The sequence below is a fragment of the Mustela erminea genome, chromosome 7, assembly GCF_009829155.1.
Source record: "Mustela erminea isolate mMusErm1 chromosome 7, mMusErm1.Pri, whole genome shotgun sequence".
Classification (NCBI taxonomy): Eukaryota; Metazoa; Chordata; class Mammalia; order Carnivora; family Mustelidae; genus Mustela; species Mustela erminea.
Genome location: NC_045620.1, coordinates 21,853,777 through 21,870,832, shown reverse-complemented (window position 1 = coordinate 21,870,832; position 17,056 = coordinate 21,853,777). Strand labels below are relative to the sequence as shown.

Here is a 17,056-nt window from a genome sequence, read left to right as displayed (position 1 = left end):
GAAAATGGGATTCTATTCTGGATGTTTTAGAAATAATTTTAACTTCATACTGTCAAACCATAGGACACCTGGGCTCAACTGGTGAAACTAATAAAGACTCGAGTAGCATCTTTCTTTTTCTAGAACACTGAGGGCTTCCTGTCAGCCACCCGCATACTGGGTGCTTGTAAATCTCTAGTTTCACAAGGAAGATATGAAAGCAGCAATGAAAGATATGCTTATTTGGATAAAGAAGTTGGAGTCTCTGTAGATGGGAACCTAGGGCCAGGTTAAAAGGAGGAAAGATATGTTTCCTGACACAAGAGCTCAGGAAATAAAGAAAACATCCATGTCCTTTTCCCATGACAATGCCTGCCTCCTGCCCAGAAAACCAAATAACATAAGTCCTGTTAAATATCATCCCTTCTCTTGCAAACCAAACATAGCACGGACATAGCACACATCTTGGCAGATCCCTAGACCAATTTCCTTTCACAGCAGGGTCCAGACCGGGCACACAAGTGTGAGAGGACGTCATTAAGGAAAATACCTTCGGTTTCAAGATGGAGATACATTCATGGAGCTTTATTGCAGCTGTTTCCCTCACCCAGATGAACCAATCATTTAAACTCGCAGTTCTTCCATTCTCAAGGTGACAAAAGGTCAGTAACTCTAGAGGTTAAGTTGTTAAAAATCTCAGTTTTTATACAAATAGTGAAGGTGTTTGTTAAGAAAATTTTAACCTTGTAAATGGCACATGGTTCTGATAATTAAAACAGTTGCAAAGAGCATAAAGTGCAGCTGACTTATACATGAAGGATGCAAAGTAGATTCAAGTTACTTCTCAGATAGCACAATGATACAATGTTGAAACATAAAATTCCAGAGTAAAACACAATGATTTAAAGATACCAGTTGCAGAAATAAAACGATCTTAGCAGAAAAACATTACATTCTTGACCTTGGGTCGGGATACATTAAGTCTAAGCCCTACAGTTCTCCCCACTGAATGTTTCAGTGGTACCTCGGCCAACACAGATATGACCCAGTCCCATGGCTGACTTCACTTGTGCTTCTAGGAGCCCAGTGGGGACATATCCTCACCCACACAGCATTATTCTCCTATGAATTAGGGTCTACTCTTGATCATCTATTGGGGGATGGAGGAGGGTGGTGGTAGTTATGCAGAATGGCAGACTTCCTAAGACTTTTCAGCCTATTGTTAACAGAACAGAACTTGGTTACACAGTGGAAGGTAGCAGCACTCCTAACACTTGTGGATAATCTGCTGCCTATGGTCTGAGTTCCTCCCTTCCTCCCACTCGCTCTTGCCCACAGTCATCCCAGTTCCCCAATCCCTGCCTGCCATGGAGGTTTTGTAAAGGAGTGTCCAAGCACAAGATGTTAAGGGCTTATGACTCCTGTTCCCCACTGCCTTGTTTCTACAGGACCCACTGGCTACTGCCAGCTTTGGGTCTAACTCCAGACTTTATTCTTGGTGAAGTCCTGTAGAACTGGCAATTGTGTGTTTATGGAGGTGGGTGTGGGGGCCCTCTCCATGGAATTGTTCAACCAAAGTGGTGCCTAAACCATGGCAGGAGGTAAAGAACAAGCAAGCGTGGGGAATACTGGGCCACAGGGGGGAACTTGGAATTCCAGGAATAATCACTCATCTCACCCCAGGTGGCCTCAGTCTTTGCTCTGAAACTGATAAATGCACAATCCTGAACAAGCAAAAACAAAATCCCAGCTCTGTGTAACCCCAAGAACGTTTTCCTGTGACCCTGATGAGCTTACAAGGGAAATTCAGACAGAAGGTCGGAGGGGAGCCTTCTCCAGGCTGAGCCAGTGATAGTGATAAAGACCCTGGGACATGGATAGTGAGTATTCAGGAGAAAGAAACTGCCTAGGTCCGGGGCTGCAACTGATCCAGAGAACAGCCCCCTCACGGGCAGTTTTAGGGTACCACTAAGTCCAGAGCCCTGGATCTTTTCCAAAAAATTAATTATGCCTTTCACTCAGAAGTTGGAGCTCACTCCCAGCCCTCATTTTCCTACTGTTTAGTCCGATCTGGCTAAAAGGGTAAGGGCAGGTCCTTCACTAACATTCAGATCACTTAAGAAGAACTGTCCTCAAATTTGAGGCAATGGGTACCTCCCTCAAGGGCTAGGATTTTATGTTTCATTCTTAACCATGGTCTGTTTATGATAGTCCCCCTTCAAATTCCTACGTACACTGTCTCTCATTTCCAAGCATTTTTTAAAAAAGAACAATCATATGTCATAACAGTTCAGAGTACATAAAATTTTTTTTTTGTTATTCTAATGAAAATAAGGTCTACCTAGCGAAAGGCTTTTAGTTATGTTTAAAATAGGCCAGGTAACGCTTTTCCATAGCATGTATAGCAGAATTTGCGTATATACCTCTGTTTTCTTTTGGACTAAAAATTACTTAGCGTCAGCATGTGTGTATATTCAAATTATAAAAAGCGCTAGTTATCACTAATTTGTAGAACTCCATGACAAATTCCCTACTCGTTCTAGTTAATACTCTTGGGGGACAGGGAAGAAACTTGATGTAAAGAACTGGCTGCAAACATTCACACGGAGTCATTGTCCGGAAAAAGACGATGTCTAGATCTGGACACTGCCCGCAAGTGATTGGGCTCCAGGCTGAATTCATGTTATTCCATTCCATTTTCCGAGGTGTTAATAAGTGGGCTATAATATCACCATCCTGTCAAGAAAAACCAGGAACAAAGAAAAGCCAGTTTTTATATCTCTGAGTGAAATCCTGATGTGCACCTATCCTCGTCTAACAGATAAATTGCTATTGCAATGTATTTTTTTCATATTGCAAAATGCCCCACAATTTTATTACTCTTGGGAAACCCCAGATTATATACATCCCCTGTGCTTGGGTCAAATTAGAAACACCACAGTCCTGAGCAGGTAAGAGCCTTTGTAGGAAAAGCTATCAGACCTACTCTTTTCTTTTCTTTTTTTTTTTTTTTTTAAAGATTTTATTTATTTATTGGTCAGAGACAGGGAGAGCGAGAAAGCGAGCACAGGCAGGCAGAGGCAGAGGGAGAAGCAGGCTCCCTGCTGAGCAAGGAGCCCGATGTGGGACTCGATCCCAGGACACTGGGATCATGACTTGAGCCGAAGGCAGCTGCTTTACCAACTGAGCCACCCAGGCGCCACAGACCTACTCTTTTCAAAGAGGGCCAGAAGCTGGACACTGCGGAGTTCTGACTCCTCTCCCTTCATATACTTTTCACGAATGACAAATTCTGTTTTTCTTTCTTTGAAAATACCAATTACTTTTATTTCCTTATTTTATTTTGTTTTTTAGGGAGAGAGAGAATCTTAAGCAGGCTCCACACCCAGCACAGAACCCAACATGGGGCTTGAGCTCATGACCCGAGATCATGACCTGAGCTGAAAATCAAGAGTCAGACACTTAACTGACTGAGCCACCCAGATGTCCCGTCTGGTTTTCCAGGAAAAAGAGGGACTTCACTGGATCCCAGCTCCTCTCTTGCCTAGTCCCCTCTGCAATAAAGGATACTCATATTTGGAAGAACTTTCTGGTTCAAAGTCAACATTATTTGCCTTCAAACTCATCTCTATTTCTATCAAGTGACCTTATTTCTACCCATTTTAACTTTGATTCTAGTGTATTTTATAAATACAAACTTGAATGTCACTCTCCCACTTAAAACACTTTAATTGACCAGCTGGGGCACCTGGGTGACTCAGTCAGTTAAGTGTCTGCCTTCTGTTCAGCTCAGGGTCCTGGGACTGAGCCCCGAATTGGGCTCTCTACTTGGTGGGAAGCCTGCTTCTCCCTCTCCCACTTCCTGTGTCTCTGTCAAATAAATAAATAAAACCTTAAAAAAAAAATCCAAAACCAAAAAACAACAACACCTTAATGGCTTCCATTGTTCTTGGCCTACAGGACTAGCAAAATCCCTTGGACCTCTCTCCTAAAGGGCTCATCCATATTCTGGCCTCCCCCTCCCCCACCCACCCATCGATTTTACCCAGCTGACTCCTCCTCATCCATCCTTCAGGTCCCAGCTTCTAAGTCCTTCTTAAAATAAGCCTTTTCCAACCAAACAAGTTGGCTCCCTTGGCTTAAGTTTCCTCCTTTTGGCCCCTCTAACACTGTGTGCCCTGCCCCAAAACACTTATTACCACACCACTACAATTGTTACTTACTTGTGTGCCCCAGCGAGAATGTGATCTGTGGGAACTATGTCTGTCTTAGGGACTGTTCCATCTCTGGTATCTAACATGGGACCTGGCAGAAATCCTCCTTCAATGAGTGAATGCATCTTTGTCTTAAAGGAGTTATTGCCAGATGGCTAAACTTTAGCAGCCTCTAGCCTCTTTACTTCTAGTCTCTCCAAGTTCCAATTCATCGGCTGCTAGTTTTCTTTCTTAATCGGTGGTTTACTTGGGTGCTACTCTACCTAAGACAGACACACTTCCTCATTCCCATGGGTCTCATTCTAGTTGGAGATAACAAACACAGAAGTAATGATGGCAGCACCTAAGGAAACTCTTGAATTCTCTCAATGATTCCTTCCCCACTGATCAGAAGTCTTTCCTAGCTGGTTATGCAAGGTTCTCCATAATCTAGTCCTCCCATTCAACCTCTCACCACTCAACAGTAGTAATTCTCGAGTCCACACAGTTGGTCTCCTTGTGGCCCCCAAACACACTCCACCTGTTCCAGTTTCACGCCATTGGGTTACTCCCACGAGCAACTACAACCACCTTTTCTCCCTGCTACTCATTCAAACACAATCCAGCCCCCTGGACCCAGCAGAATGGCTTCTCCTTCAAAGGGTTTTCCTGACAGCTCTCTTAACTCTTAGAACTTGTAACCTAGAATTCTTAACTAACAGAACTCATCTGTATCATTCCTTCTGACATGTGATAAAATACCAATAACTGGGTTGCTCCCTCATTTTTGTTTCCTTCAGCACCTAGAGCATGGGGGTTGGGGGAAGGCAGATAAGGTGTTGTGGGAGAGCGTACTGGGCTAGGAAGCAGAACATAGCTTCACTCCTGCCTGCCAAGTATTTCATTCAGACACCCACTCTGCGCCAGGCACCTGCTGTGTCCAGGTCAGTAAGGGACAACTTTAACAACAACCGCTGTAGGGTTGTAAGCGACAGCTTGGCTCTTCCTCCTTTCGACTGTCTTATTCTAAACAATTTAAATAGTTTACAGTTTGGGGAATGCTGAATTTTAAGTAATAAGTTAGAAAACTTATCTTCACTTGTATGTGGCGTTAAACAATTTATTCAGTTTTGGTAACCTTCTCTGAAAGATGACACTATGACTCATTTCCCAGGTAATTGGGAGGAGTGGAGACAACTGGTGAGGACATTATAAACCAAACATTATGAAATATCACATGTTCACCATTTTGAACTTTTAGTATTAGGATAATAATGATAAACAGAGTACCCACTGGCAAGTGGTGTAGGAAGAAATCACTATTCAACATAGACATTTTAAAAGGAAAGCTTAAATTGGAAAAACGTTTCTTTCCCAAAACCATAATCAAGTGACTACAATTTAAATGAGAACTTTTCATCAGGCTCTCTGCTTGGCAGAGAGCCTGCTTCCTCCTCTCTGCCTGCCTCTCTGCCTACTTGTGATCTCTGTCTGTCAAATAAATAAAATCTTTAAAAATAAAAAAAATAAAAAAAATAAATGAGAACTTTGCAGAGGGAAGTAAAGATCTCTTTTGATTTTTACTTAAAAATAAAAAATTGCGCAAAACATGTGAATAATAAACCACCCACCTGTGGCTTGGTGAAGTCTCTGATTAAGCACCACTGAACGAAATGTTGGTGTGCAACATACAAGCTCCTTGTGTCAGTCTTCTTACAGTATACGCGAATTAGCTGCTCTGCAAATCTCTCTGGCAAAAGTTCTGAAACCTTTTCAAAGAAGAAAAGATTTCACTGTCATTTTGAATTCATACAATAAAGAGAGTTCAGCTGTTCCTAAGCTCCATTCTATTTGTTTTTTTAAGATCTTATTTATTTATTTGAGAGTGAGTGTAAGCGAGCAGGGAGATGGACAAGCAGACTCCCTGCTGAACACAGAGCCCAACATGGGGCACGATCCCAGGACCCTGGGATCATGACCTGAGCTGACAGCAGATGCTTAACTGACTGAGCTACTCAGGTGCTCCTGCTCCATTCTTTTTTTTTTTTTTTTTAAGATTTTATTTATTTATTTGAGGGAGAATGAGTGAGAGAGAACATGAGAGAGAAGAAGGTCAGAGGGAGAAGTAGACTCCTCAAGGAGCTGGGAGCCCGATGCGGGACTGGATCCTGGAAGTCCAGGATCATGACCTGAGCCGAAGGCAGTTGCTCAACCAACTGAGCCACCCAGGCGCCCTCCCTGCTCCACTCTTGACGTTATATTAGGTCATGATCTCAGGGTCCCAGGATCGAGCCCTGAACTGGGTGGGCTCTCTGCTCGGCAGGGAGCCTGCTTCCTCCTCTCTCTCTGCCTGCCCCTCTGCCTGCTTGTGATCTCTGTCTGTCAAATAAATAAATAAAATCTTAAAAAAAAACAAAAAAAACACCACACTGGGGTGCCTGGGTAGCTCAGTCAGTTAAGCATCTATCTGCCTTCGGCTCAGGTCATGATCCTAGGGTCCAGGGATCAAGCCCCGTGTTGCGGGGGGGTGGGGGGAGTGTCCCTGCTCAGTGGGAAGCCTGCTTCTCCCTCTGCCTCTGTCCCTCAGCTTATGCTCTCTCTGTCTCACTCTATCTCAAATAAATAAAATCGTTAAGCAAAACAAAACAAAAAAGCACCACATTCTTTTGCTGCTTTATCTCAATTATCATCCAAAGAAAAGGATTCAAGGTAGTTGTCATATAGCAAAATGACCCACAATTTTATGTCAATGAAAGACTAAAAATTTGTATTATGTAATTATATGTAGACCAGACTCTCATTAAAAGATATGCAAATAAGCACATTTAACTTTCATGACTTCAACAATACAACACTACTTCTCCATCAGATTTATAATCTAGCCTCTAAACCAAAAACAGTGCTTTCATCTATGTTCAGCAACAGGAAAAACTGGTGCAAAGACGGTCTAGTCTACACAAAAATCAGATATATTTAACTTTTTTGTAGATCTTATTTATTTGAGAGAGAGACAGAGAGAGAGCACAAGCGGTGGGAGAGCAGACGGAGAAGCAGACTCCCTCCTGAGCAGAGAGTCCAACACAGGGCTTGATCCCATGACCCTGGGATCATGACCTGAGCAGAAGGCAGATACTTAACCAACTGAGCCACAAAGGGGCCCCAGTTTTTTAAGATTTTATTTATTCATTTATTTGAGAGAGAGACAAAGCATGTGCAAGAGTGGGGGAGGGACAGAGGCCATGGCAGAGAAACTCAAGCAGACTACACTGGGCATGGAGCCCAATGTGGGGTTTGATCTCATGACTCCAAGACCATGACCTGAGCCAAAACCAAGAGCTGGGTGGGTGCTCAACCAACTGAGCCACCCAGGAACCGCCAGATATACTTTAATTTTAAAAATACATTTTTTAATTTTATCATAAACATTGACTTTAAGACCTAACCTGCATCTTGATTGCAGATTTATGGCGTGCCTGGGTGGCTCAGTGGGTTAAGCCTCTGCCTTCGAATTAGGTCATGATCTCAGGGTCCTGGGATCGAGCCCCACTTCAGGCTCTCTGCTCAGCAGGGAGCCTGCTTCCCCCTCTCTGCCTGCCTACTTGTGATCTCTCTGTCAAATAAATAAATTAAAATCTTTTGAAAAAAATAAATAAAATAAAATGTGGATTTATCACAGATTTGCAAAATGCCACTATAGCTTGTTTTACCCCTAAGTAGTTACCTGATCTTTAGTAATCCTGACTGCTTTGCTGAGGTCATGCTTAGAATAGAAGCGAACATGATCGATAGGATTCTGGTCTTCCATTCCATAATCCATGTTGATAACCTTAATAAAAGTAATAAATTAGTGATCACTCACATAATGGTGAGCATTAAATTCAGGGTTGTAGGAGCATCACAAGAAATGGAGCAGAGCTCTCTGGAGGTTCAGAAATAAGGCACTGATAAGGTAGCCCACAGTAGAATAAAAAGAAGTCTGGTGCATGTGCTATAGGGATTTGGTCTTGAAATCGGGATGGGGTACGGGAGGTATTTGTGCTTTCAACATAAGCAGGGTGTAAAGTCTATGCCTATGTGACAGCCACTGTGACAGGTACTACGGGTACAAGGAAGCTTGAAACAATCCCAGCCCCCACAGCATGTGCAGCCAGACTGAGGTTGAACAAACAATTATAAAAGTAATGATTGAACTACATTTGTTCTAAGAGCTACTAAGGAGAAGCAAAGGATGCTGTGAACCCTGGGAATGACGCAAGTTTTCCTGGAAAAGTGAACAGGATTTATTCCGGTCTATGTATATGTGAAGGAAACGAGTTCCAGGCAGAAGAAATAGCTCTGAGGGAGACAGGACTGCCATGGTCCACTGAGTTAAGTAACAGTGAAGTCACTGGGGAACTTGGAAGAATAGCTCTAATATGGTGATGGCAACAGACAAAGGGTTCAGGAGTAAATAAAAAATAAAAAAAGAGAAGACAACTCTTAGAAGCTTGACTGTTAAAAGATGCAAGAGATAAGAATGTAGAGAGGAGCATCATACCTGGGAAAAGTAAAAGGGGTATTGGGGGCAACTTTTCAATGCATTAGACCCTAAAGAAGAGGAGAGGAGTGAGGAGTGTAACATTTGCTGTTTTCCTGAGATGAAAGTCTGTTTAACTGCTGACGGGATGTCAGAAAGAGAGGACGGAACGGATCCTGGGATTCCACAGAAATGCTAAGATGAATGGCTCTATGGTGTGCTACTCTATGTCATAGCCACTAGTCACAAGTAACTTTTTAATTTCAAAGTCTTTAACATTAAATAAAATAAAAAATTTAGTTACTCAGTTGCAGTGACGTTTCGAGTGCTTAATAGCTGTGTGTAGCTAGTGGCTACCAAAATGGACAGCACAATTATAGACCATTTCCAGCATCACGGAAAGTTCTAACAGACAACCCTGATCTAGAACACAACTAAACGATTACTCTCAGCCTTTGATAAGAAGAGACATTTCCCCACTACTGGAAGGCTGAACACAGTGGCAGATGGAAGCTTATTCAGTGGTGTAGGTTGAAAGAGTTCCTATCCAATGGCCTGTATTTTATCTCTGAAATAAGGGCCAAAGTGGGGTTAGTCCCAGAGGGGTGAATAAAGCTGTGGGCAGGGAACAGGGCTGAGGTCTGAGAAGAGTGGAGATGGTTTGAAACTGTCATTATGGAGACCAGAAAATTGCACTATGTCTACCAGAAGTTCAGAGGGCCCTAGTAAGGTTAGGGACTATGAACTGCCATTCAGTCCTTTGCTGAGTAGAAGCAAAGAAAGGCAAGAGAGTTGAGGATAACTGTAAAAAAAGACTGAATCCATTACAGAATCAAAGAATGAGAGAGAAGTAGAGATAAAAGGTCACTGACAAGTTGGAAGGAAGTGAGGAGGCAATAAACTAGAGGTCTTAAAGAGCAAGGAACAAGCACATAAGGAAGAAGGGGGTTTGAGGATAGAGACAGGATGCTTAAAAATCAAATGTCAGTAAGGTTCAGAATATAATCTGCTGAGTGCTGGCCGAGGTGGAGTGGGTAAGGTCACTGAGGATAAGGATGAAGAGAACAATCAGAATTGGCCGGCCTTGAAATCACCAAGGACCACGACAGGAACTGGAAAGGGAGAAAGGCTCTAAACCAAGCCAAAATCTTCAACCAAGAGGATAGCAGGTTGGAGAGGCTGGTCTCAGAGGAACAGGGATCTTGCATACGGTCTTGAGGTGATACTAGGGAACAAGAGGACTGATGAACAGAAAGGCTTCCTGACGCAGAGGAATATGCTTTTCCTGAAGGGGCTACAGAAGCATCAGGCTCTCAGGAACAGCTGGGTTGCAGCAAGGGCGAAGAGAGTCAACAAAGGGCTAAGTTCCAGGCAAGTGTGTTAATTATGGAGTGGGAGGGCTCCCTGGACAGGTCTGGGAGAAAGGCAGGATAAGGAAATAAGAGAGGAAAAAAAAAATAGAGTAATGGGGTGATGGTGGCAGAGAAAAGAACGGACAGTAAGAGGAGCTTTTCCTGGGACTGTTCCTTAAGAAAACAAACCAAAAAATGGTCTATGAGGTTTGAGAGCTGTCCTGGCAGTACCCTATGAGAGAAAAGTAGACATTTGAGATCCAGCTGTAGTCCTGAAGTCAGACCAGAGGTATGTCTCCCAAAATGTGTGTGTTACTGGCTTTAAGACCTGCAGCGATTGTTCTGCACCCCTTTACATGGGAAGGAGCAACTGCTCAGTCTGCCCGTGAACCCAGGGCTGGCGTTATGGTAGGCTTCTCTCCTGGGCGTTATTTCATGTGGGGAGGGACCCAATGTAGCCTTGACATTGTTAAACATCATGGTAAGGTATACACATTAATCAAATTTCAGCAACTTTCAGAAATGCCACGAGCTCTTTGCTATTTATTTCCTTGCTTTTAGACTAGAAATAAAAGGCAATTCCTATTTTCTCCAAAACATATATAACTAGAAATTCCTCCTTAAAGCAGATTTGATAAAATGGTTATCTTTCCAGAAGGGCAATACTGTAATAGTTGGCATGCCCATTCTTAATGAAGGACTCAAGAGCAAAAAAAGGAACTACAGATCCGCAATTATGAATCTTTCATTCTAAATAGCAAAATTAAGTTTTATAGCCCATTAAGTAACCATAAAAGTTACTACTACACATGGTCTTAAAAGGAGGCACATATAGTAAAATGAACCACATAAATATTTCACGTTGTCAAACTAATATTGAGAGGCTAATACATAATAAGACATTTAATTAGCAATTTTAATTGCGTTCTCAGAATATAAAAGGCTTTACCCATCTTAACCCCATCTTTACCCATCTCTTTCTGATTATGAAACTCTTCTACCATAGTCACTGTAAAAAAAAAAAGTACCTGCAATTCCACCACCCACGTAGAAACAATGTTAACATTTTACCAATACATCCAAATTTTTTTCAGTGTGCTCTCTATAAACATACGTGTATATACATTTAAAGAAACAAAAACAAAATCATTCTGAATGCATTGCTTTTTCAGTTAAAAATACCTTTCCATGTTAAAAACAACTTTTAATGTTTGCATTATTCCACTGTATTTCCTATTGAGAGATATAGCCTTTCCCCTCCTTATTCCCTCATTTTATACTATAATAATAACACAATATATAGATGTGTGCCTTTTTTTTTTTTCTTCCCAAAACTAATTATTTTCTTACAACAAATACTTAGAATGAAATTGTTGGGTTGGTTAACACTGACCCTAATTTGGTCTCCTGTATCAATTTACATTCCCGTTTTCACATACCTTTATCATAACAAACCCTTACACAATGTTTTGTTCTTACATGTCTGATAGTTTAAAAAGCTCTCACTGCTCCATCAGTTTGCCTTTAGGTTAAAGCAAGCTTAATCACGTGTGTGCTGTCTTCTCCTATGATTCTTCCAGTACTTCTGAGCCTATATTCATTAGCAGACGGCACTTCGAGAGAAAAACCAGGAGGTCAGGGATTGACTAAGATCGTGCACTTAGCTGAAGGCAAGGCAGACCCTCAAGTAAAGCACTGAGGGCAAGGATGGGCATGTGAGAGCCCAGGGAAAACATTTGTGAGAGTAAGTTCTTTCAGAATCTCAGAAACTTAGAAATTCAGAAAATCCCTTTATTATGGTGTAATTTCATCTAATGAAACAGGAAACTGTAGCTTGATCTGCAGGTGAGAGGTATTTGAACCCCCCAGCCAAGTGACTAGACTGGGTCCAGGGACAATTCACTTATTGTATCCCTTGGTAAAGACGGGCTGTGGAGAGATCACTCCTCACCAAAGATGCATCAACAAGAAAACAGCAAATGAGAGGCTTATGGAAAAAAAAACAAAAACACATGGGCAATACTGTACCAAGATTTCAGAGGAGTAGAACTCTGAGAAGCAGCTACTGTAAGAAACAAAAGACAATGTGACAAAGCCATTTGATAGTCTTGTTAGGATACAAGACACAACAGCCTCTATGAAGGAGTTGAAGTCTTTTTCCTTTGTGTGTACACATAATTTTAAAAAATAATTGGCATAGATTAATTTCGTGATCAAGAAAACATTAAAAAATCAACATACGCAATGTTCTGTTACCCACATACCACAATTAACTTACTGTTGATTTTTTGAGATCCCAGGTAATTCTCTTCCTTCCTTCTATTTTTCTGTATTTTCCAAATTTTCTTTAATGAACATGTACCTCTATTATAATGGAACTGGGGAGGATTTACCTTAAAAAATTTTCTTTACTTAGTATATTCTCCGGCTAACTACTTACATCCACTATTAAATCTTCAGCCTTCAGTTCAAATTCTGGCAATATGTCGGGTTTAGCATCAGCAATTTCCTTTGGAAGGTATTTATAGTCTTCCTAGAAAAGACAACACTCCTCATGTTAGAACCCCAGTTTTTCATCATCAAGTGTTTATGCCACAAAAGGTTCCCTCTCCGAAAATGGCACGTTAACTAGGAAAGTGGGTAGATGGTTTCTGCTTCTGCCATCCTTCAAACAAACCACAATGGAATGATTCTAACAAAATTTTCATATGAAAAAAAAAATGGGGCATTGGCTTATTAGTAAAATAAGAGGAACGTGTTATGAGGCAGGGTGTGGTTATCAGTATGGCTCATGTTACTGGCTTTCTGGCAAAGACAAAAAAACCTTCCACAAGCAAGAGGGGAAAACAGATAAAGATATTTGGCAGGCACCATCTGGGAGAACCTGATATAGAGTGAATGAAGAAATTATGAACAGCAGGTCCTTAGAGTTTCCGTGAAGCTCATGTAGATACCATATTTTGAGGCCCCATTTTCTTGCCACTGGATCTAGCCAAAATTTTGCACCCCCACCCACCCAACCCCCGCCCTGACTTCCGGGATGAAAGAGTAAAGGTTTGGACTAAGTCAGACTTTGAATACTAACTGTGCTTCTATAGGCAAGTTATTTAATCTCCCCTAAGCCTCACTTCCTTCACCTACAGGACACACCAAAGAATAAGTTATCGATGAGAAGATTAAGTAAAAATGAACATAAAGCACTTAGAACAGAGTTGTGGTATTATGATGGGTTAATGGTTTCCTCTTGAAGGACAAATGGAAGAGAGAGACCTTTCACTACTGGAAAGGTGTTTGACAACTTAACTTACCCTTTTAATTTTTATTTTTCCCTGTGGCTTAGTTTCACCCACAAACTTGTATAGATGACGGTATTCAATTTTTTTTAAAATCTCTCGTGCTTCATCCAGTTTGGGATCAGAAGAATATAAAATCTCCAGAAAAATGTTATCTGTCAATTTGATAAAACTTTAGTTAGCTTAAGATGAAAAAAAAAAAAAAGGTTTAAGAAGACTCATATACTACTGTACTTCTAGAATGATTTCAAGTGGATGTTTACAAATGTAAGCACAGTAGAACATTTGAAGTCTTGGATTTGCTTCACCATAGTCTAGTGAATGGGAGAGGGTAGAGATGAAGCAAGACTTTACTGGAGTTGATGGCTTAAGGCTAGGTGATGGGTAAATAGGGGTGTATCAATTTGTTGTTGTGTTTCATTTTCTTCAAGAGAATGTTATTTAAGTAATTATAAGGGGCGCCTGGTGGCTCACTGGGTTAAGCCTCTGCCTTCGGCTCAGGTCATGATCTCAGGGTTCAGGGATCGAGCCCCACATCAGACTCTCTGTTCAGCAGGGAGCCTGTTTCCCTCCCTCTCTCTCTGCCTGCCTCTCTGCCCACTTGTGATCTCTGTTTGACAAATAAATAAATAAAACCCTTAAGTAATTATAAAATTATGTCTGACATCTGTTTCAAAACAGTGCAATATTTTACAGGAGTAGCTGGATAGAGAAGATGACACAAAATCACTGTGTCGATAATTGTTGCAGCTAAGTGATGGTAGGCGGAATTTGCAAATTTCATAATAAAAGGTTTTGTAAAGTTCCATTCCATGATAAAAGCAGAAGGTAGTTCTTTTTTACTTTTAAGATTATATTTTAGGGGCACATGGTTGGCTCAGTGGGTTAAAGTCTGCCTTCGGCTTGGGTCATGATCCCAGGGTCTTGGGATCGAGTCCCACATGCGGCTCTCTGCTTGGCGGGGAGCCTGATTCCGCACCCCACCGCCTTTGTCTGTCAAATAAATAAATAAAATCTTAAAAAAAAAAAAGATTCTATTTTATTTTTATTTTTATTTATTTTTTTTTTAAAGATTTTTATTTATATATTTGACAGGCAGAGATCACAAGTAGGCAGAGAGGCAGGCAGAGAGAGAGGAGGAAGCAGGCTCCCTGCTGAGCAGAGAGCCCAATGCGGGGCTCAATCCCAGGACCCTGGGATCATGACCTGAGCCGAAGGCAGAGGCTTTAACCCGCTGAGCCACCCAGGCGCCCCTCTATTTTATTTTTTAAGATTTTATTTTGGGGGTGCATTGATGGCTCAGTTAGTTATACATCTGACTCCAACTCTTAGTTTCAGCTCAGGTAATGATCCCCAGGATCATGGGATAGAGCCCAGCGTCATCGGGCTCTTTACTAACCAGAGAGTCTGCTTCTCTCCCTCTGCCTCTCCCCCTCCACTTGTACTCTCTCTCTCTAAAATAATGAATTAAAAAAAAAAAAAGATTTTAAATAATCTCTACACCTACTGTGGGGCTCAAACTTACAACCCTGAGATCAAGAGTCTCATTCCCTACTGAGTCAGCCAGGAACCCCAGAAGTTAGTTCTTTTTCCTTTCTTTTATTCCTTCAACTTTTTACTTTGAAAAGTTTCAAAATAAGATACCTTTTGCCTAAATCCATCAACTGTTAACATTTTTCTACATATGCATATGCTGTGTATGTGTACACACAATATTTTTGCACATTCAAATTTTTTTTTAAGATTTTATTTATTTATTTGACAGACAGAGATCACAAGTAGGCAGAGAGGCAGGCAGAGAGAGGAGAAAGCAGGCTCCCTGCTGAGCAGAGAGCCCGATGTGGGGCTCGATCCCAGGACCCTGGGATCATGACCTGAGCCGAAGGCAGAGGCTTTAACCCACTGAGCCACCCAGGCGCCCCACACATTCAAATTTTTGATGAAATATTTGAAGATTACGGACATCAAGACCCTTCACTCCTAAATACCTCTGCATGCATCTCCCAAGAACAAGAACATTCTCCTACACAACCACTATCAAGTGCCAAAAAATTACAGACTGATATAAAAATAACATAACAGTCTATAGTTGAATTTGCTTAATTGTTAAAATAATGCAATCTATGCATTTATGTTGCTGGATAGAGAAACCAATCAAGCATTATGGATGACATTAGTTGTCATATTCTTTAGTCTCCTTTAATCTAGAACTAGAGTAATTCCTCTGACTTGTTTCATGATGTTGACATTTTAGAAAAGTTCAGACACTCATTTTGGGCAATGTCCCATACTTCGAATTCATCTGTTTCTTTACCATTAGATTTAGGTTAAACACTCTTGTCAAGAACACTATATAAGGGATGTGCCTGGGTCAATGCAACAGGAATCACATAATGAGATGCTACCATTATTGGTTGTTAAATTCCATCAGCTGGCTAAGGCAATAATCCAGCTTTCTCTATTATAAATGTACTTTTCCATTTGCAATTAACAAATAATCCACAGGGTAATATTCTGAGACTGTATGATTATCCCTATAAGGTTTCAACCAATGGTTTAACATTAACTGGTAATCTCTGACTGACTCAATTATTGCATTTTGCAAAATGAGTTTTACTAAAGATGCTTTTTCTTGGCAAAATAAAATATTAACAGCCTGTCATTTACCTAACTGATGTGTATATATTCCTCCCCAGTTGATCTATGGTTAACACATTCCTCACCCTCTCAGTGAGACATCTTTCTCATCAAGACATCTTTCCATCTATAGTTTTCATTATTTCTTCACATACTATTATATACAGTTTGAAAAACAGCAATTTTACTTTAACATAATAAAACTGCACTTTTCTAATCCATGCCTTTAGCAGCCCTGTCCCCAGTTGAATTAATGGAATGCTTCTCCCATCACAGGATCTCACTTCTTTTTATTTTTTTTTAACTAATCTCTGCACCCAACGTGGGGCTCAAACTCAAAGCCCTAAAATCAAGAGTGATGTGCTCCACTGAGTGAGCTAGCCAGGTGCCCCAAAATCTCACTTCTTGAAAGCCTACCAGGGCACCTGGGTGGCTCAGCTGTTAAGCATTTGCCTTCAGCTCAGGTCATGATCCTCGGGTCCTGGGATCAAGCCCCGAATTGGGCTCTCTGCTCAGGATGCTTCTTCCTCTCCCACTTCCCCTGCTTGTGTTCCCTCTCTCACTGTGTCTCTCTCTGTCAAATAAATAAATAAAATCTTAAAAAAAAAAAAAAAAAGCTGGGGCACCTGGATGGCTCAGTGTGTTAAAGCCTCTGTCTTCCGCTCAGGTCATGATCCCAGTGTCCAGGGATCGAGCCCCACCTCAGGCTCTCTGCTCCTCGGGGAGCCTGCTTCCTCCTCTCTCTCTCTCTTCTCTCTGCCTGCCTCTCTGCCTACTTGTGGTCTCTGTTAAATAAATAAAATCTTAAAAAAAAAAAAAAAAAGGGGGTGCCTGGGTGACTCAGTGGGTTAAAATCTCTGCCTTCAGCTCAGGTCATGATCTCAGGGTCCTGGGATCGAGCCCCACATCGGGCTCTCTGCTCAGCAGGGAGCCTGCTTCCTCCTCTCTTTCTGCCTGCCTCTCTGCCTACTTGTGATCTCTGTCAAATAAATAAATAAAATCTTAAAAAAACAAAAACAAAAAAAGTCTACTTAATCCCCAAGATGCATCTCAAAAACACCTCACTGTGAAATCTTCCTTAATCCA

The 17,056-nt window shown here is 41.4% G+C and overlaps 1 protein-coding gene across 8 annotated transcripts in view; it reads right to left on the bottom strand.

Moving 5' to 3' along the window:
- Nucleotides 1–535: 535 nt before the first annotated feature.
- Nucleotides 536–17,056, bottom strand: part of SAMHD1 (SAM and HD domain containing deoxynucleoside triphosphate triphosphohydrolase 1) — a 60,308-nt gene continuing 43,787 nt past the window's right edge. For 2 of the 8 annotated variants that reach the window (XM_032350733.1, XM_032350736.1), the window contains 5 exons: nt 13,349–13,488; nt 12,481–12,573; nt 7,894–7,998; nt 5,804–5,941; nt 536–2,715 (listed from right to left, as the gene is read on the bottom strand). In XM_032350733.1, coding sequence (XP_032206624.1) covers nt 2,437–2,715; nt 5,804–5,941; nt 7,894–7,998; nt 12,481–12,573; nt 13,349–13,488 — 755 coding nt within the window. In that variant the 3' untranslated portion in view covers nt 536–2,436. Of the gene's footprint in view, nt 2,716–3,432; nt 3,534–5,803; nt 5,942–7,893; nt 7,999–11,954; nt 12,574–13,348; nt 13,489–17,056 lie in introns of those variants that run through there. The other 6 variants (XM_032350735.1, XM_032350734.1, XM_032350738.1 and 3 more) reach the window with 6 other exon arrangements.